Source organism: Nannospalax galili, unplaced genomic scaffold (genome assembly GCF_000622305.1).
Source record: "Nannospalax galili isolate Female #2095 unplaced genomic scaffold, S.galili_v1.0 scaffold291, whole genome shotgun sequence".
NCBI classification, from domain to species: domain Eukaryota; kingdom Metazoa; phylum Chordata; class Mammalia; order Rodentia; family Spalacidae; genus Nannospalax; species Nannospalax galili.
The window spans coordinates 2,459,162-2,485,659 of record NW_008330588.1 but is presented as its reverse complement, the minus strand read 5'-3'; the positions used below and the strand labels follow the sequence as shown (position 1 = coordinate 2,485,659).

Below are 26,498 nucleotides of genomic sequence, written 5' to 3'. Positions count from 1 at the left end.
GCTTCGACTATCCTTGAACTTTTGTGTTTTCATATAAATTTTAAGACTTTTTTTTATGTCTGTGAAGACTATCTCTAGTATCTTGTTTGAAATTGCATTGAATATATATATTGCTTTTGGTAGGATGACCATTGGCACAATATTGATTTTTCTGAACTATGAACATAGGAGGTCTTTCCATCTTTTGGTGTCTTCCTCAATTTATTTCTTCAGTGTTTTAAAGTTTCATAGAAATCTTTCATTGGTTATGTTTATTATTACATAGCATTTTTTTGTGGCAATTGTGGATGGGGTTGTTTCACCAATTTCTTTTCCAGTATGCTTGTTATTGGTATATTGGAAGGCTGCTGAATTTTGTTTATTAATTTTGTATCCTGCCACTTTGTTCAAAGTGTTTACCAACTCTAAGAGTAAAAGATGAATACATCAAAAATACATTGTCTTCATGTATGAAATTCTTAGACTCAATAAAAATATTACATTAAAAAACTAAAAAGAAAACAAAAAATGATGATCTTTTTGAAGTGATCTTAAATTCAGTTGGTAGGCGACTTATGGAGAATTTTCGCATCTATCTTCATCAGTCTTCATCAGGGATATTGTTCTGTAATTTTCTTTTTTGTGTTTCTTTGTCTAGTTATGGTTTAGACAAAACTGGATTCCTAAAATGAGTTTGGAAGCATTCCTATTTTCTATTTTATGCAATAATTTGGACAATACTGGTGTTAGTACTTCAGAGGTCTGGTAGAATTTTGCAGTGAATTCATCTGATGGTCCTATGGTTTTTTGGTTGGTGTCCTAGTTTGTTCTTCATTGCTGTGACAAAACACTCTGACCAGTACCAACTTGGGGAGGAAAGGGTTTATTCAGCTTACAACTCCCAGGTCACAGTTCATCAGGGAGCCCAAGGTAGGAACTCAGGGCAGGAACCTGGAAGCAGGAGCTGGAGCACAGGCCATGGAGGAATGCTGCTTACTGGCTTGCTCCCCTGGCCCCTGCTCAGCCTTCTTTCTTATGCAACACAGGCCCACCTGCCCAGGGGTGGCACCACCCACAGTGGGCTGGGTCCTCCCACATTACTAATCAAGAAAATGCCCCTCAGACATGGCCGCAGGCCAGTCCAATAGAGGAAATTCCCCAACTGAGGCTCCCTCAACCCAGGTGTGTCAAGTTGATGCTAAAGTTATCCAGCACAGTTGGGAAACTTTGTTATTGTTTCAATTTCATTTTTGGCTACAAGTCTGCTTAAATTATTTGTTTTGCCTTGGCTTAATTTTGCTAGGTCATAGGCATTCAGAAATTCATCCATTTCTTTTAGATTTTCCAATTTCATGGAATATGGGTTTTTAAGGTATATCATTATGGTTTTCTGCGTTTCATTGGTATGTTTTTATATCTCCCTTTTCATCTCTAGTTTTATTCATTTGGGTGTTTTTCCTTTTGGTTAACTTGGCTAAAGATTTGTCAATCTTGTTTATTTTTTCAGAGAACCAACTCTTTGTTTCATTGATTTTTCATATTTTTTGTTTATATTTCATTAATTTTTGACTTGATCTTAATGATTTCTTATTGTCTACTACTTTTGGATTTGGATTAGTCTTGTTTCTCAGAGGCTTTAATGTGCATCATTAAGTTATTGATTTGAATTCTCTCACATTTTTTGATGTTGACACTTAGTGCTATAATCTTTCCTCATAGGACTGTCTGCATTAGATTTTGATATGTTATATTTTCATTTTCATTCATTACTAGGAATTTTTATTTTTAAAAATATTTTATTTATTATTTTTATTTTATGTGTATGACCAATATTGCCTGCATGTATGCAAGTGTACCTGTGTTGTGGAATGCCCGCGGAGGTCAGAAGAGGGTATAGGATCCTCTGAAACTGGAATTACAGATGGTTGTTAGCCACTGTGTGGGTGCTGGGATTCGAACCTGGGTCTTCTGTAAGTGCAGTCAGTGCTCTTAACTGCTGAGCCATATCTCCAGCCACGAATTCTAGCAAATTTTAATTAATTTTAAAATTTATTCAGTGACTTATTTATCACTCAATAGTGTGTTGTTTAGGCTCCAGGTGCTTTTGTACTTTATACAGTCTCTCTTTCCACGTGGTCAGAGAGAACACAAGAAGTTATTCCAGTTTTCTTGTATTTGTTAAGGTTTGCTCATGTTCTAAAATGTGGTCTATTTTGAAGAACATTCCATGTGCTGCTGAGAAGACTATTTATTCCTTACTGTTTGGGTCGAATGCTCTGTCGATGTCTGTTAGGTCCATTTGATTTATGGTGTCACTTAACTCTAATATTTATTTATTTTTTTCTAGATCAGTGGGGTATTGAAGTCCCCCACAATTACTGTGCTTTTTTTCTAGATCAGTGAGGTATTGAAGTCCCCCATAATTACTGTTGCTTTATATTATGAAATTGGGTACACCCATGTTTGTTGCATATATGTTTAGAATTGTGATATCTCCTTGATGGATTTGTGCAATGATGAGTATGAAGTGACTTTCTTTATCTCTTTGGACTAGTTTTTGTTTGAAGTCTTAGAATTGTTACGACTGCTAATTTTCTAATTCTATTTTCTTGAAGTATCTCTTTTTCACTCTCTTACTCTAAAACGGTGTCTGTCCTTAATGGTGAGGTGTGTTTCTTGGAGATAGCCAAGGATAGGTCCTATTTTCTAATTCAATTTGCTAGTCTGTATCTTTTTACTTGGGAGTTGGGATCATTACTATTCAGAGCTATTATTGAAAGGTGTATTTAATACCTATAATTTTCTTGATTTTGTGTTGTTTTCTTAGGCATCATTTTATAAACTGCTCTGGCATTGTTTATTTTCTCCTGTGGTCTCTTTGTTATGTAGATCTTCCTCTATATTCTATAGAGCTGATTTAATGGTAATAAATTCCTTTAGTTTGTTTTTATTAAGAAAAGTTCTTCCCAAGGTATAGTTTATTGACTTTTTATGTATTTCATATAATACATCTAAATCATATTTAGATCCCCTTCCCTATCTGCACTCCCTATAGCCCTCCCATTGGATTTCATGCATTTTGTCATATATATTAAGGCCTTTTGAGTCAAGTTTGTGTCTCCATATGTCCCTCAGCATGAATTCATCCACTGGAGCTCAGTCAGCCTGTCTAGCATCACTCCCTTAAAGAAGATCTACTCTCCATCATCTATCAGTGATCAGCTGCCAATGGTTCCTCAGCTAAGGTTGGGGATTTTTACCCATTTCTCTAGTTCTATGCTGGGTTTTTGTCTGGTTTGAATTTGCGTGAGACTTCTTTACTTATAAAAGATTGCTTTGCTGGATGTAATATTCTGAATTGGCAGTTCTGATCTTTTAGAGCTTAGGTTACATCTTCCCAAACTGTTCTGGCTTTAAAAGTTTCTGTGATTGTTTCTGCTGCTGTTCTCAGCAGCCTACCTTTAAATGTGACTTGGTTCTTCTCTCCTTCGGCTTTCAATATCCTTTATTCTGTGTTTTTAGTGTTTTAACTATAATATATCATGGGGACATGTTCTTTTCTGGTTGTGTCTGGTTCTGATTCGGTAGGCTTCTTATACTTATATGCCATCTTTTTTTCAAGATTTGAGAAATTTTCTTTTATGATTTTATTAAAAATAATTTCTATACCTTTGACCTGGAATTCTTCTCCTCCTTCTATGCCTATAGTTCATAGATTTGTTCTTTTCATGTCATTCCATAGACCCTTGGTCTATTTGTGAATTAAATTTTTTTTATCATTTTCTTTGATTGACTGGTCCATTTCCTCTACTTTGTCTTTGTATTGTTGGCGAAGCTTTCCACCAAGCTTTTTATTGGACTAATTGAATTTCTCATTTCAGTTTGAGTTTTCTTCAGTATTTCCCTTTACTGAATTCTATTTTTATATCCTGAATGATCTTCCTTATTTCATTCAGATATCTGTTTGCATTTTCTTGGGCTGCAAGTTTATTCCTGTCCTCTTTCAGTTCATTCACGTATTTGTTTGTACTTCTTTAAAATCTCTGATCTCTATGAACATGTTTATTATGGAACTGGTTTTTTTGAACATTTTTTTCTTTGTTTTTTATATTGCTTGTGTTTCTCTGATGAGACCAGGCATCTGAGTTAGGTTGTTGAATGTGTCTTCTGCTGTGTGTTTTCTGTATACCAAGCTAGAGCCTGGAGGTGGGCAATAGATTGGGCAGCTTAGAGGAGACCAGAGGGAACAGAGGTGACTCAGGGTGAAGGGAAAACCTTTCTGGTCTGTTCCAGGCTGGGTTGTTTGTAGTTGGTTGACTGGAGAGGGCTTCTAGGACAAGGGAAAGATAACAGGAAGTTGGGGCAGGGGGACTTCCTGTCTAGGTGTGTGTGTGTGTGTGTGTGTGTGTGTGTGTGTGTGTGTGTGCGCGTGTGCGCGCGTGTGTGTAGATTCAGTTGGTGGGGACTCCCAGCAGGGAGAAAGAGGCTACAAATAGTTGGGGGTAAAGGGGTTTCTTGTCTGGGTTTGTGCTGGGCTGGAGTTCAAGAGATGGTTTTGCTGGAAGAGGCTCCTAGGGCAGGGGAGGTGTCTCAGGCAGTTGGCATTGTGGGCTGCCTTTCCTAATCGGCTCCTAGCTGGGCTGCATGTGGTGATTTGGCTGGAGGGTGCTTCAGAAATAGGGGAGGGGTTGCAGATGGTTAGGATGGAGGTGCTACCTGACCCATCTGTACCAGCTTGGGCTATATGTGTGGTTTGGCTGGAGTGGGTTCCCAGGTTTTTAATCTCTTTTTCTCTCCTTCCCTCTCTCTCTGTGTTTGTGTGTATGTGTGGATGGGGAAGCCAGAGGATGACCTTAGGTATCATCCTCAGAAACACTGTCCACCTCCTTTGAGACAGACAGGGTCTCTCAATGGCCTGGAGTTCACCTAGTAAGCTTAACTGTCACTGTCCAATGAGCTCCAGAGATCCTCCTGCCTCTGTCTCCCCAGCTCTGGCATTACAAGCACATGTTGCCATGCCTGGCTTTTTATGTGGGTCCTGGGAATTGAGTGTAGGTCCTCATGTTTATGAGGCAAGCACTTTACTGACTGAGCCAGATGGTCAGTCTTCCATGTGACCTTTTCATAGTGTGCTTTTTGTTGCTTCAAACTTGGCTAGAGAAAGCATTATAATATCAAAGAGTGAGGCTAAGTAGTAGTCATCAATAATTTTTAGATTTTAACTAACAGAGACCCAACTAGGTTAAGAAAAATAAAAGAGATTGACTTATGAAATATGTAGAAATGGTAGACGTGCATCTCAGGGGAGCAAGGGGTTTCACCCATAAACAAGTGCCTGTATGCCTTCTTTTGGATAAGACTACACATAGCACGTAGATGATTATATCCAAGTGCAAATGTGTGTCTTTAAATACAGGATTGTGTGTGTGTGTGTGTGTGTGTGTGTGTGTGTGTGTGTGTGCATACAGCATACAACCACAAGCCTTCTAGAGCTGTGGCTTGAAGGCTTTCTTTCTTTCCTGGCTGTAGCATAAAATGGGGATATTTAAAGCTTAAGCCAGAAGGTGGGAATTTAAAGGTACCCGCAAGTCCAGCTCTGCAACTTGTGCAGAATGCCACCCCTCAGACTGGGTCCTGCCAGAATCCCTATTATCTGGAGGCCTGGTAGAGAGATTCCTGGCCTGGCTGCTGCTAGAATCTCAGGTATGTTGTATTTGAAGTGGAACCAGAATATTTGCATATCTAAGAAGTTCTTAGCCATTGACAGTCTTGTGAGTCTGTGGACTGTTCTTGGAGAATCACTTTGAGAAGCCCCTCTTCCCCCAAATCTGGGTGACTGCTGTAGTGTGGGTTGGTTTCTACATACCCAGCTCCATTCTTTCTCCTTTTGCTGGGGGCACCTGTGCTAACAATAAAAATATAGAATTCCTAGTAAAATTTGAATTCCAGATTCAGAAAAGTTTTTTTTTAGTATGTCTGAGACATATACTAAAAAATACTACTTATCTGAAATTCAAATGGACTGGACATATTGCATTTAATATGGCAACCTTTTCATCAAATTAGGGTCAAGTGTCTCTCTCCTGCTGTTTTCCTGTGATTGAACAGACCACAGCTGTTGATGAAGAGGGTTTGTGATTTTGGGGCAATCCACCTGCTCCCTTGAGCTCAGTTGGTGGTCTTCTCTCCAACTCAGTTAAGAAGGACTTGGCTTGTGTGCATTTTGCTTCTCTTACTGGCTCTCTCCTCTTTTCTCTCTGTCTGTCTGTCTGTCCTTCTGTCTTATGCTTTCTTTGTGCTGTCTCTTTTTTGGAGCCCCTTAAAGGCAAGAATCTGTGACATGATGGAGCTGATCGAGGAAAGGTCTGCTCTTGGCAGCAGGAACAGAATTCAAGAGATGGGTGACATCCCAGGATGTGGAGAGGAATGACATTTGGCCTAGATGAGGCAGACATCACCAGCTGGCATGCCATGTATTATGAGAGGGTAACATTTGCCTACTAGGGCTTAGCTGGAGCACTCATGCGGTCGGGTTTCCTTGTGTTTGGAATTACAGTGGGTCAAGGACTTGAAGGAAATTGATACTACTTGGTCTCATATGCTGGTAGACAGAGCTCACTACTGTGGATTTATCATGGATTGAGAGGCAGAGAGAAATTTGAGCAATCAAAGATCTCCTGGAGACTTGGACATGGCAACCTTGTCAATTGGCCCCATTTGTCATTTTTGCTTCCCAAGGCCACCTTGATGTTGAAAGTGGTGAAGTGGGCAACAGAAGGCTTAGCCTTTGCCTCCCCTCGCCAACTGCTGGTCCAAACCCACATCCTCCCCTTCTTTATGCTCTGAACAGTTTCATCTCTGAGGCCCTGGCACCAACCACCAGACTTCTGTGAAGGAAGTAGGCCAGAGCTACCAAGGGAGAGGGATTGTGTCCCATCCCCCCACCCCCCCGACCTTGGGGCCATGGTCAAGGCGCCCTGTACACATGGCTGGGCTTCCAGGGCCTGTGATTCTCTCTCTGTGTTTCAGTATGCCATAGAAAGGGATGGTGCGGTCAAGAGGCCAGAGTCTTCCTGGGGTCCAGCAAGCTGCCCCTTGACATGCTCACAGTGACCACATGGACCCACCTTCGCACAGAGTAAACTGTGCTTTTCCTTCTCTGTGGGCTGGGAAAAGTTGCTTCCTGTTTGCACTTGCCAGTCATGAGTGCAGTGCTGGGAACCAGACATTTGTGTAGAGAAGGTGACAAAGATGACAATTCCTGTCTAACTTGGTGGCTACTGTCCATGCTTTCATCACAATCTCTCTTTATTGATACTCTGTGGTGAGGGGGAGACAGGCAGCCACGGCTTTCTATTTGTTAACTGGAGACACTAAGTACCAGAGCCATGTCCAGTGAGTGCTAGGTCACATAATGGAGCAGGGACTGAGCACAGCCATAGGATAGATGACTCTCCTAGCAGCTGGAATGGCCTGTCTAGCTGGGACCCCCTGGAGTCTGCACTCTTCCACCTTCTGTTCCTTGACTGGCTTCCTTATTCTGACTTTTCCTGCCTGTGCCTGGCTGCTCTGTGGCCTGCCAGAGAAATACCTTAGATTCCCAGAAGGGCTGTTCCCATGCTCTCCCATCTATGTTTTCTCTCTTTAACCTGTGGAGTTGGTGAAATTTTAGAGGCTCCATGTCAAGATCTTCAAGGTTCTCAGTGTCAGTTGACCTTGGAGTTGAACTTGTTAGAGAGAAGCAAGGCTCCCCTGGATGCTGGTGTTGATTGGAACTCTCTCTAGGAGGTGCCCAGTGTCTGCAGGTCTAGCTCGGACCCTCAGCTCTGCTGGTAGATCATGTCTCTAAGGAAGTGAACTGACAGTGAGGTTTCATCCTCAGGGGATGAACACTTTTCTGGGGTCATTTTTGTCTGAACTTTTGCTTTGCTTCTTTTTGAAACCAGGATCTTACACTACACCCCTGGCTGACCTGGAATTCAGCTTAAGCTGGCCTTGAACTTGTGATAATGCTCCTGCCTTAGCCTCTTGAATGCTGGGATTATAGGCGCCTGGCTTGGACTTTTCTTAAACTGAGCTATGTACTCGACTCTGTAGGTTTCCTTTACTTTCTACTTCCTGGTCCCTTTCTTGGCTTCTTCAGGACCTAGGAACAGCAGTGTGGAGCTGCTATGCCCCAGGCACTGTGGAGGAGGAGAGCAGGCTGCCAGACTAATCTGTTTCCTCCTTGGGTCTTTTCCCGACACCAGGTCCCGGCTGGCAGACTTCCACGCCAACTGTCGAGCCTCCTACCGGACACTCACCAGCTGCCCAGCAGATAACTACCAGGCCTGTCTGGGCTCCTATGCAGGCATGATTGGTAAGCTCTACTTTGCATTGCCTGGGCCCTCGGTGGCCTCCCCACCTCACTGGGGTGGGAGCTGTTGCAGCCCAGTACAGGACCCTCCCAAGAGTTTGACAGAGTACAATTTTCCTTGGGGAAAATTCAGACAGTATTTAGGAGAAAGCAGAAGAAGGCTAGCTCCTCATGGAGAAGGGGCCCCTGCTCTTGCTCTAAGACTTTGGAAATAAGCTGTAGCCTTTTAGGTACAACTGCCAAGCAGTTGATATGAACTGTTGTGTCGGATTCCCTCAGCAGCTCTCATTATGGAGTTGTTGGTATTTCTATTTTATAAATAAGGAAACTGAGGCTTAGAGAAAGTGAATACCTTGACCAGGTTCACTTAGCTGCTCAATGCTATCACTGGGATCCAACCCAGGATGGGAGTTTTTGTCTCCTTAATTCTAGAAGAATCATTTTGCATATCACTAAGGAAGAAAGCAAGGACTTGATGGTTGGGTCAGTGTTGCTGGGGTCTTCTTTTCCTTCCTAGTGATGTAGAGACTGGTGTCCTCTATATCTCTGGCCCTTCTGACCATGCTGACCCCATGGAGAGCATGGCCAGTGAGATAATAGTGCTCAGAATTAGGATTGAAAGTTGGGCTTTTTATATGTTTGGGGGACAGGTGGGAGGGGAATCATAAGCCTCTGGTCTACTGTGCTTGGGGGCTGGGTGCCCCAAAGGAAAGGCTTATGCTCTCTCCTTCCTTTCCCCCCCTTTCTCCTTGCTCAGGGTTTGATATGACACCCAACTATGTGGACTCCAACCCCACTGGCATCGTGGTGTCTCCTTGGTGCAGTTGTCGTGGTAGTGGGAACATGGAAGAGGAGTGTGAGAAGTTCCTCAGGGACTTCACGGAGAACCCGTGCCTCCGTGAGTCTGGGAAAGCTTTCCCATCCCCCATTCACCTTCTGTTCCCAACCCTGCACAAGCTTCTGCTACCTCAGAGCGGGGTTGGAGCCTGCTCTGGCCATTCCCTTCCCCTGTTGTTGGGATGACCAATGATATATGTGGGGTGTTTGCATCATATGGAGCTGCCTACAGTGACCCTGTGTTTTGGGCACTTGGAAATTTACACCAGAACTGTCAGTGGGCCAGTCTTAGTTTACCACCAGAGACCTTGAGCCTATGGAAAGTCAAGACAGAAGTATTTTAGTCTGCTGTCCTGACAGCATCAGTCAGGTTCCTCTGGAAACCGAGTCCTCTCATGGGGATCACAAGCCCCTGTTATCTCTCCCTGTAATGAGTCTTTCCTCTTGGAATTGGTGACTTTCTTTTGAAGTCATTCCATTCATCTAACTCCCAGTCCAAAGGCTGAAGAGAGAAGAGACCACAGTCAAGTTCAACCTGTCTTTGGTCTTTGCAGCCGGTCACCTCTTGCTGACTATGCCACCTGCATGTCTCTTCTCTGTTTCCTTCTCTTTTTTTCTTCCTTCTGTCCATTTCTCTATCCAGGTTTTTCTTTTATTTTTGTCTGGTACTAGGGATTTGGAGATAGATTCTAGTGCCTATCATGAAAGAATGTGTAGCTGAAGGGAGGTGAACTGAGGGGGGTCACCTGTGATTTCAGCACAGATGGAAGTCCTAGGATCCAGTTCTGTATGCTGTTATCCAGAATCCAGGGTGCAGATACCCAAGTCATCCAGGAGGAGGGAGGAACAAAGGCTTCTTAGAGGCTGTATCTCTTGAGACTTGTTGGGTACTCATTAGTTGAAGAGGTAGACCATCAGCATCTGATGGTTTACCCTGACAGAGTTCCAGCATTCTCTAGAAGAGCATGGATTATTGAGGGAACTGCAGAGCAGGTAGCCTTGTCATACAACATTGAAGGTGACCAGAATGGCAGGTGTTTGGACAGGTAGATAGATAGCATCTTCCTCTTACAGATCTGAAGGCATTTGTGTTTTATCGTCCTGAAAGTCGTGGTGGGGCATGATGGTTAAAGGATGCTAGGTAGCAGTTGGTGTGAGGATCTCATCCAACCTGGTCATGGCATGTGGTACATCGGAGTTAGGGCTATGATTCTTATGGGCAACCTAATACTGAGAGTCCATAAGAAGTAGATGCCTATGGAAGAGGATGGTGAATATTAGAGGATAGTGATCAGAGGTGGAATCAATTGGTAGTCAGGAGGAGGATTCAGCTGACTGCCAGTGGATGGGTAGGGAGGTACCATGGATTAGATGATAGTGACCAGAGGTAGAATCAATTGATGGCCAGGAGGTGGGCTCAGATGACTGTCAGTGGGTGGGTGGGGAGGCACTATGGGTTACTGACCTCCAAGTTTCTGTTTTAGAGGACTTAGATAGAGAAGACACCCATAAGATTGATCGTCGAGGGTAGAGAAGCATTGTTGGCGTGGGAAGAGATGCCTAGTACACAATGAGACTAGTAACCTTGAAGTACATTTGGGGTGAGGAGGGTAAAGATTTCTGTAGACATTTATTGAGTTTTAGGGATGGATTTATCCCTAAATGATGAGGTCTTATTAGTTAGTCCCCAGTGGATTTGCGCTAGTTGCCAGTATAGAGAAGGGAGGCTGTCCAGGGAAAGTCAATGATGTGGAGAGGGAGGAGGGCTGAGTCTGGAGTGGGAACCAGAGGTAGAAGAGGAGGTGGGAGAGCCTGTGCCCAGGGAGCTGAGGATGGGGTTTTCTGCAAGAGAAGTCTGCGGTGCTGACCACCAAGAAGATGTTCCTGTCCTCTTCACAAGACCAGCTCTCTAAACTTCCATGCCTCCCTCTTCCTTCTTTTCCTCCTTTCCCTTGCAACAGTTCTCACCATGTATGTCTCTTTCCATTTTGGTTTTTCTGTCTTTTTGGGGAGATCTTTGTAGGTCTGAAAGGGTCTTCAGCAAAGTCAAATTCAGATCTGCTACCCTTTGTCTCTAGTGTCTAGGGTGTTCTGGGAAGGTGGTTGTTGGGGCTGGGGAGCTGGAGCAGAAGTGATGGAGGTGGGTTCTGATTTCTCTGCATCTACCTGTCCTTCTTTCCCCAGGGAATGCCATTCAGGCCTTTGGCAATGGGACAGATGTGAATGTGTCCCCTAAGGGGCCCTCAATCCCAGCTACCCAGGCCCCTCGGGTGGAGAAGACTCCTTCACTGCCAGATGACCTCAGTGATAGCACCAGCCTGGGAACCAGTGTCATTACCACCTGCACATCCATCCAGGTAAGGGGTGTGCCTCTACACTGAGGGAACTAGAGCCTGCTGAAGGTCTGAGGTTGCACCCTGGGGTCAGACAGGGTATGGGAAACCACTCAACTGGGGCCACAGAAGGAACACTGAAGGTTCCTTGAGCTTAGGAACCAAGAGTCTGGGAATTGAGGAATGCATTTTCACCTGTTCATTTAGGTATTCTCCTTACAGGTATAAGACACCTGTTCCCTAAAGTGTTGTACTAGACATGCTAGGGCACAAGAAGAATGCACTATTTACCATATATCAACTAGTGTGCTGCTGATTCTCATCATAACGGGGTGATGATATTCTTGTTTAACATGCAGGGAACTGATCTAGAGAGCTTAAGTGACATACTCATGTAGCTAACTGGTGGTGATATGAGGTTTCAAACCTATATCTGAATTTGAAACTCATGCTGTTCATTGGCTTATCTTTCTGGCTATCTGTCAACCAACCCATCCATCCATCCATCCATCCATCCATCCATCCATCCATCCATCCATCCCCATCCAATGTGAGTTACAGACCCCGGTGTGCACCAGGTCTTATGTGAGATGCCAGGGAGACACTGGTGAATGAAGCTGAATGACCCTAAGTTTTGTAGCTCGTATGGGTCAAACAATGAGTAAGCATCAGATGTGAACTGTAATCAGTGCCATGACAGGGGACAGGTGGCACTGTGGTGACACAGCAGGGAGCTCATACCATCATGTTATTCACTCTATAGCTTCTCTGATGAAAAGGCTGATTTTAGACAGGCCAGATGCATGCTCACTCACACATATGCACACAAACATCAGAACAAAGAATTTGGAAGAAAACGCCAGGGTGAGCAGAGGGGAGAAATGGCAAGGTGAAGGTGATGAGCACAGGAGATGTTTCAGGCTGGAGCTGTCAGTGACCGGATGTACTCATTGGTGGCATCTGGGTTCTACTTCTTCCCATCTTGTACCACTCTGCTGTCTGTCAGCTCTGGCAGGTTGCAGTATCTCCGATTGAATTGCTCTATAGTGGCTCTGCTTGAGCTCTTGGGAGTTATGGGAACCCATAGCTATAGAAAAACTGGCTGAGTGAGGACAGGGTAGGAAGCTGAGGCCAAGGTTGGGGGAGCTGATGCATTCCAGATATGGCTTGTAGGAGGCAAGATTATTTTCCTTACTTTTTTTCCTTATTTGTCCTGCCTTTTTTGGGGAAGTACAAGGGGCTCCAGAGATAGTAACCTGATGGAAGTCCACATGGGTGTCTGGATGTTAAAATTAGAAGAATCCTTCAACATCCCTGTCCCAAACTGAAAGGGTTCAGGGTGGGTAGTGACTTGTTTGCGGCCCCATGATCAGTTGGTGGCTGAGCGGAGCTAACATCTGGGCCCGTAGATGTTTTATGCTTCTTCCTTTTCCAGTCTGCTTTGCACAAGCAGTGAGGAACTCTCACTCTTGATGTGGAATTGCTAGACAGGTATGCAGGAGTGTTACGTACCATAGAGGAGTCAGATGTGCTCCTCTGTCCAGTGTCTTTGCTCGCCCCTGCTGCCTCATGACCTCACTTGTTTTGAGCCCCCTAGACCTTAGAGAGCTCCTGGGAGGGTCTGCGATAGTCTCTTTGGCCTTAGGACCTGTCTGTATCTGAACTTTGTGTGAATGTCCTTGTTCTTCCCTCTACCCAGTTGGACTCTAGATGGGAGGGAAGCCAGTCCTGGACATTCAATGCCTTTGTTTATGAAGTCCGAGGCAGGGGCTACCCCACACAATAGGCCCATGGCTGGGCAAGCAAAACTCTAGATTTGGCATCTATCAGCTCCTATGAGTGAGATGCCTCTCCTTCCCTGGTTCACCCTTTCTACCTGGGGAAGCTGCCTCCTCACATGACTCCTTTCAGGATTGTCACCATGATTCTGTCCACTCAGGTTGTTATTAGCCTATTTGGAGCTCCCACATTGCCTTACCTAAGCCCCCATTGTGGTATCCTCTCTCTCCCCTACTGGGCCAGTATCCCTGGAGGCATGGGTGGCATCTTCTCCTTCCTTGTCACCCTGCAGTGCCCAGGGCTTGACATGAGTGATAGGAAAGAAGTGAAAGAGAGAGTCCACAGTTTGGTTTGTTGGAGCTTGATTTCCAAAGAAGTCTGGGGGTGGTTCTTGGCTGTTCTGTGTCCAGAGCTCCTGTTCCTTGGGATGTCGGCTGGGTATGTAATATGCAGAGGGGGCACAGGCAGAGAGTTTTTTAAAAGCTGAGGATGTAGGAAGATTGGCCAGGACGCTCTTTGATCTTGTGATGATGAGACCTGGATGTAGGAAGTGTGGTGGTGACCATGGAAGACTGGAGGTGGGTTAGAGCTTGGCCTGGCCATGGCCTGTTTCCACCATATCTGATGTTCCCTCTGGGTTGTTCTGAATGTAGAATGCTGGTCTGCAGGGCTCATTCCATCAACCTGGCTCCTCCTTTCCTACAGCTGGGGAGCTCTTCCTGTCTCTGCTGGCTCATTCTGGCTTTTGTACTTGACATTGGACATCAGATCTTGGGACAATTGAAAAGAAGCTTGGAAGGGTTTCTGTCAGGCCCTCACCTGATTGATGCCTGAGGCAGATCTTACAGTCAGCAACACTTCTCTGTCTTTCCTCATCCTGTCCTCTGCCTAGATGGGTATTTTTCCCAGTTCACAGGCCTATGGATATTAGAGCATGGGACTGGAAGGCATGTTAGCACATGCTTTCCTTTATTCAATGGAAATTCTAACTGCATATCATTGGGTATTGAGGCTGACAAACTTAATCTACCAGTAACCTGGTCCTCATACCAGTGGGATGGACAGGAGGCCCACTTCGATGACTCTGAGAGGGACCAGTTGGCTCACTAAAACTTATACAGTAAGGTTCAGGGAAGAGAGGGATTTCCTTGCATATCAGAGGCAGTCAGCTCTTGCCACCTGGGACACTGGTTCTTGTGGTCTTGAGCAGGAACCTCTTGGGTCTGGTGGCTTCCATTCCTGCTGTCCAGATCATCACACTCCTGTCTCTATTACTGGCAGTGCCTCTACTCTCGGCCCACGTCTCTGTGTGACAGCTGGGGCCTTGTTCAGCTGACCAGATGCCCAGGGTGGTCAATCGCCTATGGTGTCCAAGGGATTATTGATAATTCTGGCCATGAACAATGACTTCCGTATAATTTCTTGGGCTTCCTAGTTACTTCTGGTGGCCAGAGTATTCCCACAATTACCCTGGAATCAAGCCATTTGAAGTCAGGATAGAAGCCCCATGTCTCCAGCTGGTTCCCATGGGTCTCTGTCATAATGGTGGTGACAGAACTGTTGTTTGTGAAGAGCCTTTGGTCCTGTCGCCAAATAGTTTTGCCAAGGTAGAGAATTCTGGAGCGCCACCAAGTCAGTTTTCCTTTCTCATCCCTCACCTCAACTACCGAGTTCCCAGGTGCACACATCTGTTTGGGGTGGAAATGGGACAAGCACAGTTGCCAGTTACCTAACATGCACCAGTGATAGACATCACTAATCAATCACAGCTCTCCTCTCTTCTGAACTCAGATGAGGGCTCATAATCTTTTCTTACATAGCTCTCCAGTACTGATGGCAAATAATGAGCTGGCACCCAGCAGCTATTTTGGTCCATGGCATTTATTCATTTATTCCTTCGTGCCTGCATGTACCTAGTAAAACATTAGTTGAGTTGCTGTTATGAGCCAAACACTGCTCAGTGCAAAGAAGGCCCACTCCCTGCCTTTGGGGAGTGGTAGACAGAGGTGTGGATGGCTGGTGACTATAGAATGCTGCAAACTGGAGATCAGAGATGAGAGCTCTGTTCTTCAGGAGCCCACAGGGGCCAGGATGGAATTGCTGAGGTTTTAGGGGGTGGAGGGCAAGGTGCTTTGTGTTGCAAGGGACCCAGCCAGTGTAGTATTATTATGTACCCTGTGCTTAATGGTGTCAGCAGTAGATGACACCAGTTGACACAGCCTTAACTAAAGCAGCCTGCTAACTTGGTTTTGTTCATGCGTTCTTTCCCCAGGAGCAAGGGCTGAAGGCCAACAACTCCAAAGAGTTAAGCATGTGCTTCACAGAGGTAAGTAGGAACAGAATGGGGGATGGGTGTGGGAGGTTGGCCCAGAGGGCGTTGTTCCCTAAGTAAGCCTTGAACTCAGAGCCTCTGGTTTAGCTGAACTTCTGACCCTACCTGGACCTGAGTGGGAACTCACTCTGCTGGGATGGGCATGGGGTAGTGCAAACGCTACAGCCAGAGCCTGTGGGTATCTCCTTGTGGGTGGCAAGTAGCTGCTGTGAGCAGGGAGGGGCCCTCTCACAATTTCCTCTAAGACAAATGTGTTGGGTGCCTGCTTGGGTCTAGTTCTGTGATATTTGCAAGGTGCAGAAGTAGAGAAAGACATAGCCTCTTGCCCAGAAGTGTACGAGTGACTTATAGACCCAAGGCGATATCTTACGTTAGAAGAAAAGGTGGTGTAAGAGTTTCCAGAAGGATTAGGAGAAACTTAGTCTCATGTGTAGGGAGGGCTTCATGGAGGAGGAGGCATCCCAGCAAAGTAAGAGAAGGGGGAATACTACATATTCTCTTCCCCTTCCCTGTCAAGAATCAGGCCCTTGTAGACCCTGGAGCACTGTCTCTTTGGAGTCTTTTTTATTTGCTTGCTTTGAGATAGGGTTTCATCTTGTAGTTCAAGCTGGGTTTGAACTTATTTTGTACCCAAGGCTGGACTTGAACTTATGATCTCCTACTTCTCCCGAGTGAGTGTTGGGATTACAGGCTTGAGCCACCATGTCTGTCTTCCTGTGCCTCATTGGGATACACACCCTCAGCTCCTATGTGGGGACCAGCAGTCCATGTGTTTGAGGCTTTGATGAGATGGAGCACACTCTTTGCTCCTTCCATGCTCAGTTCCTTAGAGACCCAGCTCTGCCCTCAGAATGCAAGGGAGGGTCTCTTGTGGCTAGAGAGTCAAGATTGAAGCAGATAGGTTCCTATAGGAACTCTTTTTGTTGTTGTCTGACCATAGCCATATTGATGGGTTTTTTGTTGTTCTTTTTGTGTCTGTCTCCTTTCACCATGGACTCAGCTCACGACAAATATCAGCCCAGGGAGCAAAAAGGTGATCAAACTTAACTCAGGCCCCAGCAGAGCCAGACTGTCGGCTGCCTTGACGGCGCTCCCCCTCCTGATGCTGACCTTGGCTTTGTAGGCCCTTGGAACCCAGCACAAGATTTCTTCAAGCAACACAGATGAGAACTCCCGCCTGACAGAATGGACACACACCCAGACACACACACATTCCCCTTGCAAAAAAAAAGAAAAAATTTTCCCACCTTGTCTTTGAACCTGTCTCCTCCCAGGTTTCTTCTCTGGAGAAGTTTTTCTAAACCAAACAGACAACCAGGCGGGCAGCCCGAAGCCAGCCCAAGGAGGGCACACTCAGCACCAAGGAGGGCACAAGGCTCTGGAAACATTCTTTTCTCTTTACTGGTGTTTTTCTCTCTGAACCCTTCTGAATCAAAAAAGACCAAGATGAGATCCCTGCTGTGGAAGGGACTGTGCGGAGCCTGGTGTGGACTGGGGACAGGACAATTGCAGCCGTCTCTTGAGCTGCCCACCCTGGGGACCTTCTCTGGGGGATCAGTCAGCAGGGAAGCAGTGCTGGCCACAGGGGTCCAGCTAGACCTTTTCAGTCCCACCTCTTGGCTTCAAACATGGAGATGGGTGGGTCCCACTTTCTGTCTTCAGGCTTCTGAGTGGGTCTGAATCTGGCATGGGAATCCTAAGGCTTCTCTAGGCCTTGGTTACTGCAGCATGGAGGAGCTAGGGGCCGCTCCAGGAGGAAGCTCCTGTGGGGAGGGAGCGAGTCGTGGTTGGGCACCAGTTCCAAGATGCACCTTCCTCCTTAATGCCAGGAATTTTGAAGTCAAAGAGAAATGATCCTCTGTTGGATTTTTGTTTTTATCTGTGGGTCCATTTGGCAGGTCTCCCTTGGGGAGGAAGGCTGTTGAATGGGGCAGAGGAGACCCTAGCTGGATGTGTGCCCATAACACTCTAGTAGTCTCCCAAGTTTGCCCCTCCTCTCTTCTCCCTGTTTTCACTTTCTCTTTCCTCATTTCTGAGACATACGTCCATTGTCTGTACATAATGGACCTCCTTTCCCAACATATGTGTATATACACATTCATATACATATATCCTGTGGTTTCCTCTTTCTTTCCTTTTTTTAAGAAACAAAACTATGGAAATAATACCCTACAGATGAGCGAAAATGTATTATTGTAAAGTTTATTTTTTTTAATAATGTTGTCTATGATGGGAAGGAAGGTACTGGGCCCCCTGAGCTCTGGTCCATTTGGGCTGATGGGGCTGTGGCCGGGGACTCCCGATCGCATTCACACTTAACCAAGCTCCAATAAATGTACTAGGAAGCGAGCTACCTTCTGCCTCACTCCTGTATGTCTGTTCATGCTTTGCCCTTGGCCCAGTGCCACTGTTGAGTGCTTACCTAGAGGGTACCACTGGGCTGGGAGAAGTTTGTGTGGACATGTGTATGCACTGGCATGTGTGTGTGCACTGGCATGTCTGATCCATGTGTCCTGGTGTAGGTGATGAATGGAACTCCCATAGGAGATGGTTTTCCATTTGGTAGGTCTGCGGGTCATGGCGGTGATAAGTCTGTGTGGCCTCCTTGTCTCCTCCTGCCTCATCTTCCCAGTCAACATTGATACCGGTTGCTGGGAGACTGGGAGAGAGTGGAGGCAGAGGTGGGGTTGGAGAATTAGAATGAGTGAGAGCGAGAGCGAGAGCAAGAGCGAGAGCGAGAGCGAGAGCGAGAGAGAGAGAGAGAGAGAGAGAGAGAGAGAGAGAGGTGCTTCAGCTATGCTGTGATATCTGAAGCACCTGGGTGGCTTTTTCTCTCTTATGTATAAAGGAATGCTGTCTGTGTGGGACTCCTGGTCTACCTGAAGTGTATGACTGGGAAGGTGGGGAGGTGGGGGGACCTGAACCCTAGAATCTCACCACAGAAGGAAGATGACTTAGTGTTTGTGGGTTTGGGTCCAAAGGACCAAGCATTTTTTCCTCTCTATCCCTTTCTGTCCTCTATTTGCTACACTGGCCCTGGCTGTATATTGGGCGGTGTGTGTGTGTGTGTGTGTGTGTGTGTGTGTGTGTGTGTGTGTGTTTGTATATTTCCTTCCCTGCCAGAACCACAGAAAACCTGATCTCTCTCTCTCTCTCTCTCTCTCTCTCTCTCTCTCTCTCTCTCTCTCTCTGCAGGGAGTGGGTTGGAGAGGGGAAGAAGACTGGCCTGTGACCTCAGGGCTGCCTATGATCCTGTCTTATCACCTAGTAATGGGATGTCATTTTCCAGCTTCTCAGTCCTGGGTGTGCTCAGATGGCTCTGGTTTCTGTTGCGCATGTTTTAGTAACATCTGCTCACAGTGGTGACACTGGTATATTATCCTCCAGCTTCAGCCTGGAGTGAAGCAGCCAGTCCTCTTCCCAGCCGCCTCTACCTTACTATGAGGGCCACTTGAGAATACACATTTCCTGTACAGAGCAAAGGCTAAATAAGTTAAAAAGGGATTTTCTGGAAGGCTCTGGGGAGATGGGGGCTCACAGCATTGGTGGGGGAACCAGGGAGCCCCTGAAAGATATTGGGGTCTGGATGTTGTGATGGAGGCTGGGGACAGACAAGGGCAAAGAGACAGGAACAGTCACGAGCAGGCTGGGAGGGACACCCAGAGATTTTAAGTTGCTTCAGGGTTATTTGGAGAAAGAACAGACTATGCGGTGATCTCTGTGTGCTTACTTCAGCCGTCAGTGTGTGGCATAAGCTTCCTTTTCCATAGACTCCTGGACATTCTTGATCCAGGGCATGGATCTGCCTGAAAGGCTGTCACAACTCATGTTCTCCATGCCAAGATCTTGACAAGTCTGAAACCACATCTCAATGCTTCTCCCTGTGCCAGGGGAGAATCTGGCATGGGCAGTTTTGCTCAAAGTGAGAGCCTAGACATCAACTTTCTGTGGGCTCTTGCCTCTGCAGCCCCACTTTCAATGCAGTAGGGACCACCAGGCCAGGATGCAGGTCTGAGGAGCCTGCGGTTGGGGTCTGAAGAGGTCTGTTCATGAGCTCAGCATTCTGAACATATGCTAGCAGCACTGCTGGTCTCACACTGACCTGGAGGTTGTCCTTACCGCCTGACCTCTCTACCTTATGTCGAGACCAGTCACAGGAGTGTTGTCTTAGTTCCTGGCACTCTGAGACACGCTTTTATAAAGGAAGCAGCACAGGTTACCCAGGAGTGGTTCTTGTTGAGCTGGTTCTGATTTGTGCTGATGCTTCTGGGAAACAAGCTTTACTGGGACCCTCAGACTCTGATGTCTCCAGCAGATCCTCCTGATGCCAAAAAGAATGGTCCCCTTCTGCCATCTCTGGGTCCCACCATGGTCTCTTGATCACTGAGATGTCCACCCAGGAGTCCAGTTTCAGCTGTCCAGTGCCAGGCATGCTAAGCCCTGGCACTCAGTCAGATATGGCACCTGCTAGAGGTTGACTTTGTGCCAAAGCTGCTTCTGTATGTGTGTGTATGTATGCATGCACGTCTTCGTTTCTAGCTACAGACCACCAAATGCCCATATGAAATAGACTTTCCTTTACTCCCAGAAGAGTAAAGTTTCTGGGTTGCTACTTGTTGGAGGAATTCTTGGCCAGCATTTTCTAATTTGTGAAGTGAGTTTAAGTCAAGGAGCCCCTGCCAAGTGGGCCATGTTGCCAGGGGATAAAACCAGTCACCACACTCCATGTTAATACAAGTGAATGTATTCATGGCCCGTTTTCCATCCTTAAGAGTCTCTGTGGGGATTGATGTTCATCTCCTAAAAATGATTAAAATTTTTAACGAAAAGTCAAAGGCATTTGGAACTAAAAGTGGTAAATAAGACAGGCGATATTCTTTGTGGTCTAAGTAGTGGAAAGGCTTCTAGTCATGGGAAATCTTGTCATCTTGCTCAACCTTGGTACTTTCACCTCAAAGTTGTAGCAGACAAGAACTTGAGGCTTTCTCAACTCTAAACAAACTCTGAAAGAGAGAAGAAAGACACAAAGATGGGCAGAGATGGACAGAAGTCAACCTGAGGCTGACACTAAGCAATCTGTCTGGTTTTCCTGCCCAGTATGTCCACCACCTCTTGAGGCATGCCTCCAACATTATGGACAGCATGCCCATTCTGTTGGGAGACTTTCCAGCTGATGTTTTCTGAAAACCCAGCCATTCTACTTTCTTGTATGTCTCCCACATTAAAACAAGTAAACAGAAAGGGCTTGAGATATTCTCAAAGGTGTCAACAAGATGATTTAGTTGTTAAAATACCCACCATGCAAGCATGTGGACCCGAGTTCAGATTCCCAGAACCCATAAGAGAAGAATCTGTGTGTTGTGGCATAAGTCTTTAACCCTAGGGTTGGCGTTGGGGACATAGATGGCTCTCTGCAGTTTTTTGTCCAAGCAGGATGGTCAGATTTAGTGAGAGATTCTGTCTCAGAAGATGATAAGGTGGAAAATGATCAAGAAGGATCAGTGATCAGTGTTGACTTATGACTGCCACACACATGTACATGTGGCCACATACACAAGTACATACAGACAAACACACAATTAACAAAACCCAAGCTATGCAGAGCATCGATTTGCTAGAATGCTATTTTCTATATCCCATTTTAAATGAAAAATAGTGGTTTATGCTGTATCTTCTGTGGCAGAAATGTATGATCCAATATTTTAGAAGGATCATAATAGGATTATTGAAAATAAAACCCAAACCAGTGTATGGATGCTTTAAAATATGCATATCTAATATTTAATGCACACATGACCCTCAACATGTTCCAAATGCTATTTTGAAATTGTATCCCCTCATCTCCCTACTGGGACTCAGGCAGATTGGTGCCACTCTATAGAGTGAAGCACCAAGAAGTCCCTATCTTGTTTCATATACTGAAGAAGGCAAGTGGAAGAATTCAGACTCAGATTCAGCAGCTGGCTCCAGGGTCTATGCTTTAACTGTCCTACCAGGCATCTCCCCTGAACTGAACTGCCATGTAGATGACCTGCCTATATTTGGTCTATAGCTGCCCACATAGAGACAACCACTTTCCTGGGTTCATTGCTGCACTTTTCTGTCCTTTTCCAGCACCCTTAGCATTTACATGGTCAAGGGTAATAGACCATTAATAGATGCAGGGTGAATGCACCTATAGAAGCCTGGAGGGCAGTGGGGAGGGAGTTCTATAGATGACTTCATGAAGCCAAGGATGGTTGACTTGGAAGAAGAGAGGAGAGGAGGAGGAGAATGGTACTCAATGACAATGGATTCAGACTTGAAACCTTGCAGGGAATGGTGGAGATGGGCAATTCACATCAGTATTACCATCTCAGTTTTCTGGAATAGATTAATGATGTTTCTACAAAATGGATTTGCTGGGACACAGACCCTTCAGGACTGAGCAGCGAGCAGCTGCGATCTTGCTTGTTTGACCTCAGGCTGTTCTTGCCTTGAGGGCCCATGGTTAAGAGGAAAGAGAATGAATTTAGAAATCAGAGAGATGTGATTTGAATTCTAAATCTGCCACGAACCAACTGAGAAGTCATGTGCAGTAACAGCTTTAGCTGTCTCATGTGGGAAATGATGACATCAGTCTTGTTTAGGAATGGTGTCAGGATTACTTGAGATTGGCCACTAAGCCATGCAGTGCTTCCTGCAGGGGGCACTATCCTGGCCCTTTTCACCTACCTCAGCACCTTCCCATCCTCCCAGGTTCTTCCTGTTGGGTTCCTCCTTGGAGTTCGTCTTCTTTCTTCCTTTCTGCATCCTAAGATACTTTTGTGGATTCTCTGGGGCAGACAAGAGCGTGACTGTTATCACACTCCTGGGAGGTGCTCTTGAAAGCATTGCGAAGTGGAGCTGGGAGGGCAGGGAGAGTGGATAGAGCAAAGAAAGAACGTCTTTGTATTATTTGTGAATCAGAGTTGATTTGATCAGCGAGTCACCAGGGATGGGGGTACAGAACATTCAAATGTCATGCTCTCTGGAGCTCTTTGATTGGTTGCCCCCTCTCCATGCAGAGAACATGCTACTGGAGCAAGTGTTCCAGCTCAGAACTGAGAACAGGGAGCATCAATTAGACACAAGGCTGAGCTGCAGGGAATGTCTGCCTATGGGAGGGTGACTGGCATGTGCTCCCTCACCGAGTCCAAGGCAAGAACTGGGCTGCTATGCTACCATGAATTCTCAGAAGCTCCCTGCAGGGAGAAAGCCCTGGGCTCCCCAGACCAGTTTCTAGGAACTTCTCTGTGTGCTTTTTTACTTATCAAAAAGTCTACAAGGAGATAAAGGTCTGAAGACATCAAAATATCAAAGGCGTTTTCTTTCCTTTAGGAATTAAGACCTTCTAAATAAAGAAAGGGGACTCAGGGTCAGATTCTGCCATCCACTAGCTAGTGACACTACCTAAGTCACTGCACTTCTCTGAGTCCCTTAATAGTCACTTCAGATCATGGCTGAATAAGTTAAAAATTTTATTTTTATTTTTCTGCTGTAACAAATACATATTATTTATTTATTTATTTATTTATTTATTTATTATTTATTTATTTGTACTGGGCATTGTGCCTAGGGGCTAGACATGTAAGGTAGGTATTGTATCACTGGGTTACATATTACTTTTAATTTTTAAGTTTGTTTTGAAACAGGGTAGGGTCTCACTAAGTTGCCCAGGCTGACCTTGAATTTTCGATTCCCCTGCCTCTGCTTCCTGAGGAGCTGGGATTACAGGAATGTGCCACCAATTTTGGCTCTAGCAAATTTTTTCTATAAAGGGTCAGATAGGAACTGTGACAGACTCTGTGGGCCATGCTACCTTATCAACTCTGTTACTGTAGCGCAACAGCTGTCAAAGGCACCGTGTCAAAGAACAGACCAGGCTATGTGCCAATAAAACTTTATTTACAAAACCAGACAGAGACTCCATTTGGCAAAGGGGCTGCGGTTTCCCAATCCTGACTCTAGATACTCTCTAAGTGCAAGTTGTCATTCCAGGCAGTCAGAGCACAGAGTGACTGGTGGCAGGGAATGACTGACAGCTGACAGGGCTGAAATGAGCCTGGGGGAGTTAGTGAGGGGCAGGTCAGCTAGTATGGAAGGAGGCATAGGCATGCTGATGATGGAAAAATTGGTAGGAATAGTGCTATGGTGGGGCCGGGGGTGTAAGGGAAAAAACAGGTAGCCTGTGGCCAGACCCACACAAGGACAGGCTTGACCACCGGGACTAGCTGCACACAGCCCTGTGAGACTGTGCCCTGTACAAGGATATTGGTCTAGCAGAGTAAATGGGTCTAAAATCCAGCTACACTTGACTCATTCAGTTCATTTGTGCACCTGCTCTGGGTCTCAGCCCTGAAGAACAAGCCCTGATTTTCACAGAGCCTCCTGTGTGTGCTGGCTGAGGACTGGCAGCCCAGAGCAATGCCAGATACTAGTTAGGGGCTGGAGGGGAGAGGGGCTGTGTGCTAAGAGAATGTGTCTGTGGGGCTCTTAGTTATTTATGCTTCCTGGACTCCGTCTTCCTGGTCTGTGAAGGGAGAAGGCAGAGAGCCTGCTTGCTTGCCAGATCCTTCCACAGTAGGACCCTCTGAGTCTATGCCACTAGCTGCTTTTGAACTCACTGGTCCGCTGCAAAACAACTTGCAAGGAGACAAAATTCATCTTTCTTTCAGCAAATACTGCCACTTTGCTTGGTTGCTTCAATTTTTATTCCATGAGTCTTGAGCTCTGGACGGCTGCCACGGTGTTCGCTGTGGGTGTGAGTGACTATTGCACATTTCACTTGCTGGCCTGTCCCTCCTTCTTCAAAATAGTTTGTCTAGGGAAGCCAATCCTGGGGTCTCCTGGAGCTGAGATACACCCCAGCCTGGCCTCTCTCCCTGGGGGAAGTACACGTTTGAGTTTCTACCTGGACCTGCAAACCATCCGTCAATCTGAGGTCACAAAGTCCCCTGCCTGTGGTCCATCAGGCAGAGAGTGACTAATTTCTCTCAAATGTCATTGCAGGCAGGAGTTTGCACAAGCACAGAGAAGCTATGAGTGAGATTCAGAGTGTCAGAGCCCATGTAGCCCAAATGAAGCTTCCAGAAAAGAAACAACCCCTTGCTTTGTCCTCTGTGGCCTGAACAGTGACAGTCCCCCGCTTCCTTGCCCACAGCACACAATTTAAGATAAAGTGTTTGATTTCACCCTGTTCCATCTGAAAACCCACATCCAGACTGATTGGCCAAACAGATCTCATGGGACGACACCTGCTGGCTTGGCCCATCCTTCACTTTTATCCTCAGACAAAGATGAAAGAGCTTTTTGGAGGGGCCCCAGCAACTTGAAATTACTCTTAACTCTCATTTTGTTAGAAAGCTGGCTGACTGTGGAGCCTCTGTGACAAGGGATCAGAACACAACAGTGCTTTCTGGGAAATGTGTTTATAGTATTTTAGGGCGGCTGAATCGACCTTCTCTTCCCAACGGAGAGTTGACCTTGGTGACAATTTGAAGTGGTCCAGGGGATACTGAAGGTCTAACACGGTGATGACACTCTACTTAGCTCCTCAAACTTGCCTTCCTGCATCTCATTACGCAGCCCTGGAGCAGGGACAGAAAGAGCCCAGGCAGTGTGAGGAGGGTTTGCGCATGAAGCCATCACTCTTGAGGGGTGGGGAGGTTCTGCTGTGTGTGAAAAGTTGGGGATGAGCTAGTCCTGTGTGTCTCATGCCTCTTTGGGTCTTGCCTAGCAATACAGAGAAGACTGTAGCCCTGGGACCTAAATCACTAAGGCTGCACCTTCCAATCGGCTGTACCCACAGAGCAGGGCTAGATGTTTCCAGATACCTCTAGGGGAGAGTTCAGCCTAGACAGAGGTCCTGTGCCTCCAGTAACAGGAATGGAATCTGACTGTCGAAAATCAAAGAGATGCCATTTCCTCCACAACCAGTATGATTATTATTATATATTTTGCAGGAAGGTGAGTGCTCTCAGGGATCCCTTGAACAGGACTCTCCCAGAGGGAATTCCTCAGGGTATGTTTGTCCTTTGTAAGATGTCTGACTTCTATGCCTTGGTGGGTGTTGTCCCAGGCACCCCTCCCCTTGCTCCGGTCTCTTCCTTATCCACTAATGGCAGACAGGGTTACCAAATACTTAGGTATACCCTGTGAGGCTTAGCCCAGTGGTGTGGGTCTGTGGGTGTGCTGTATGCAGATCAAGTCACCCTTCTTTACTGAGTGTTGTTACAAGTTCAGCTCAGCATAGTCTTGGAATGCAGTTGCTCCCTGCCTGAATTCCCTCTTCCATCTTGCTCCGTCAGAACCCTCTCCGCCTGGCTGGCTTTCTGCTTTCTACCTTCGGTTGCAGGTGTTGTGCTCAGCGTTCTTAGGCCCTGGAGAAGAAGAAGCTTTTGTCCTTTAAATCTCTGCTTCAGGTAAGAATTGCTCTTGCTCTTGGCTGGCCAGAGGATCATCTACCTAGAACTTGTAGCCCTCTGGTTCCCACTTGACATCCCATATTGCCTTCTGCCCATTGTTCAATCCTGCCCCTCACGGAGAACAGAGTCAAGAGCAGAATCCCAGCAGGCATGTATCAGTACGGTAGGCAGCCCACTCTACCCACATGCTTTATGCAGTGACTGCTGTATTTTTTCCCACATTTAGCCTCTTCAAATTTCACTATACATTTTTTGCACCTGTGCATCAATCTGGGGCAAAATTCCCCAGATTTAATTCGAATTAATTGGGAGATTTTAAGGGAGGCTCACTTAAATGGATAAAAATATCTGAATTACATAAATTTGCTTAAACAGAGAACCGTAATATAATCTCTGAAGTGAGACCTGTCCCTCACAACCTGTGAAACCCTGGTGAC

General features: G+C 46.0%; 1 protein-coding gene across 2 annotated transcripts in view; it reads left to right on the top strand.

Annotated features, from left to right (window-relative positions):
* Positions 1–17,961, top strand: part of Gfra2 (GDNF family receptor alpha 2) — a 94,978-nt gene extending 77,017 nt beyond the window's left edge. For both annotated transcript variants that reach the window (XM_008850232.2, XM_008850217.2), the window contains 5 exons: positions 8,229–8,338; positions 9,093–9,233; positions 11,357–11,529; positions 15,557–15,610; positions 16,617–17,961. In XM_008850232.2, coding sequence (XP_008848454.1) covers positions 8,229–8,338; positions 9,093–9,233; positions 11,357–11,529; positions 15,557–15,610; positions 16,617–16,739 — 601 coding nt within the window. In that variant the 3' untranslated portion in view covers positions 16,740–17,961. The remainder of the gene's footprint in view (positions 1–8,228; positions 8,339–9,092; positions 9,234–11,356; positions 11,530–15,556; positions 15,611–16,616) is intronic.
* Positions 17,962–26,498: the final 8,537 nt, after the last annotated feature.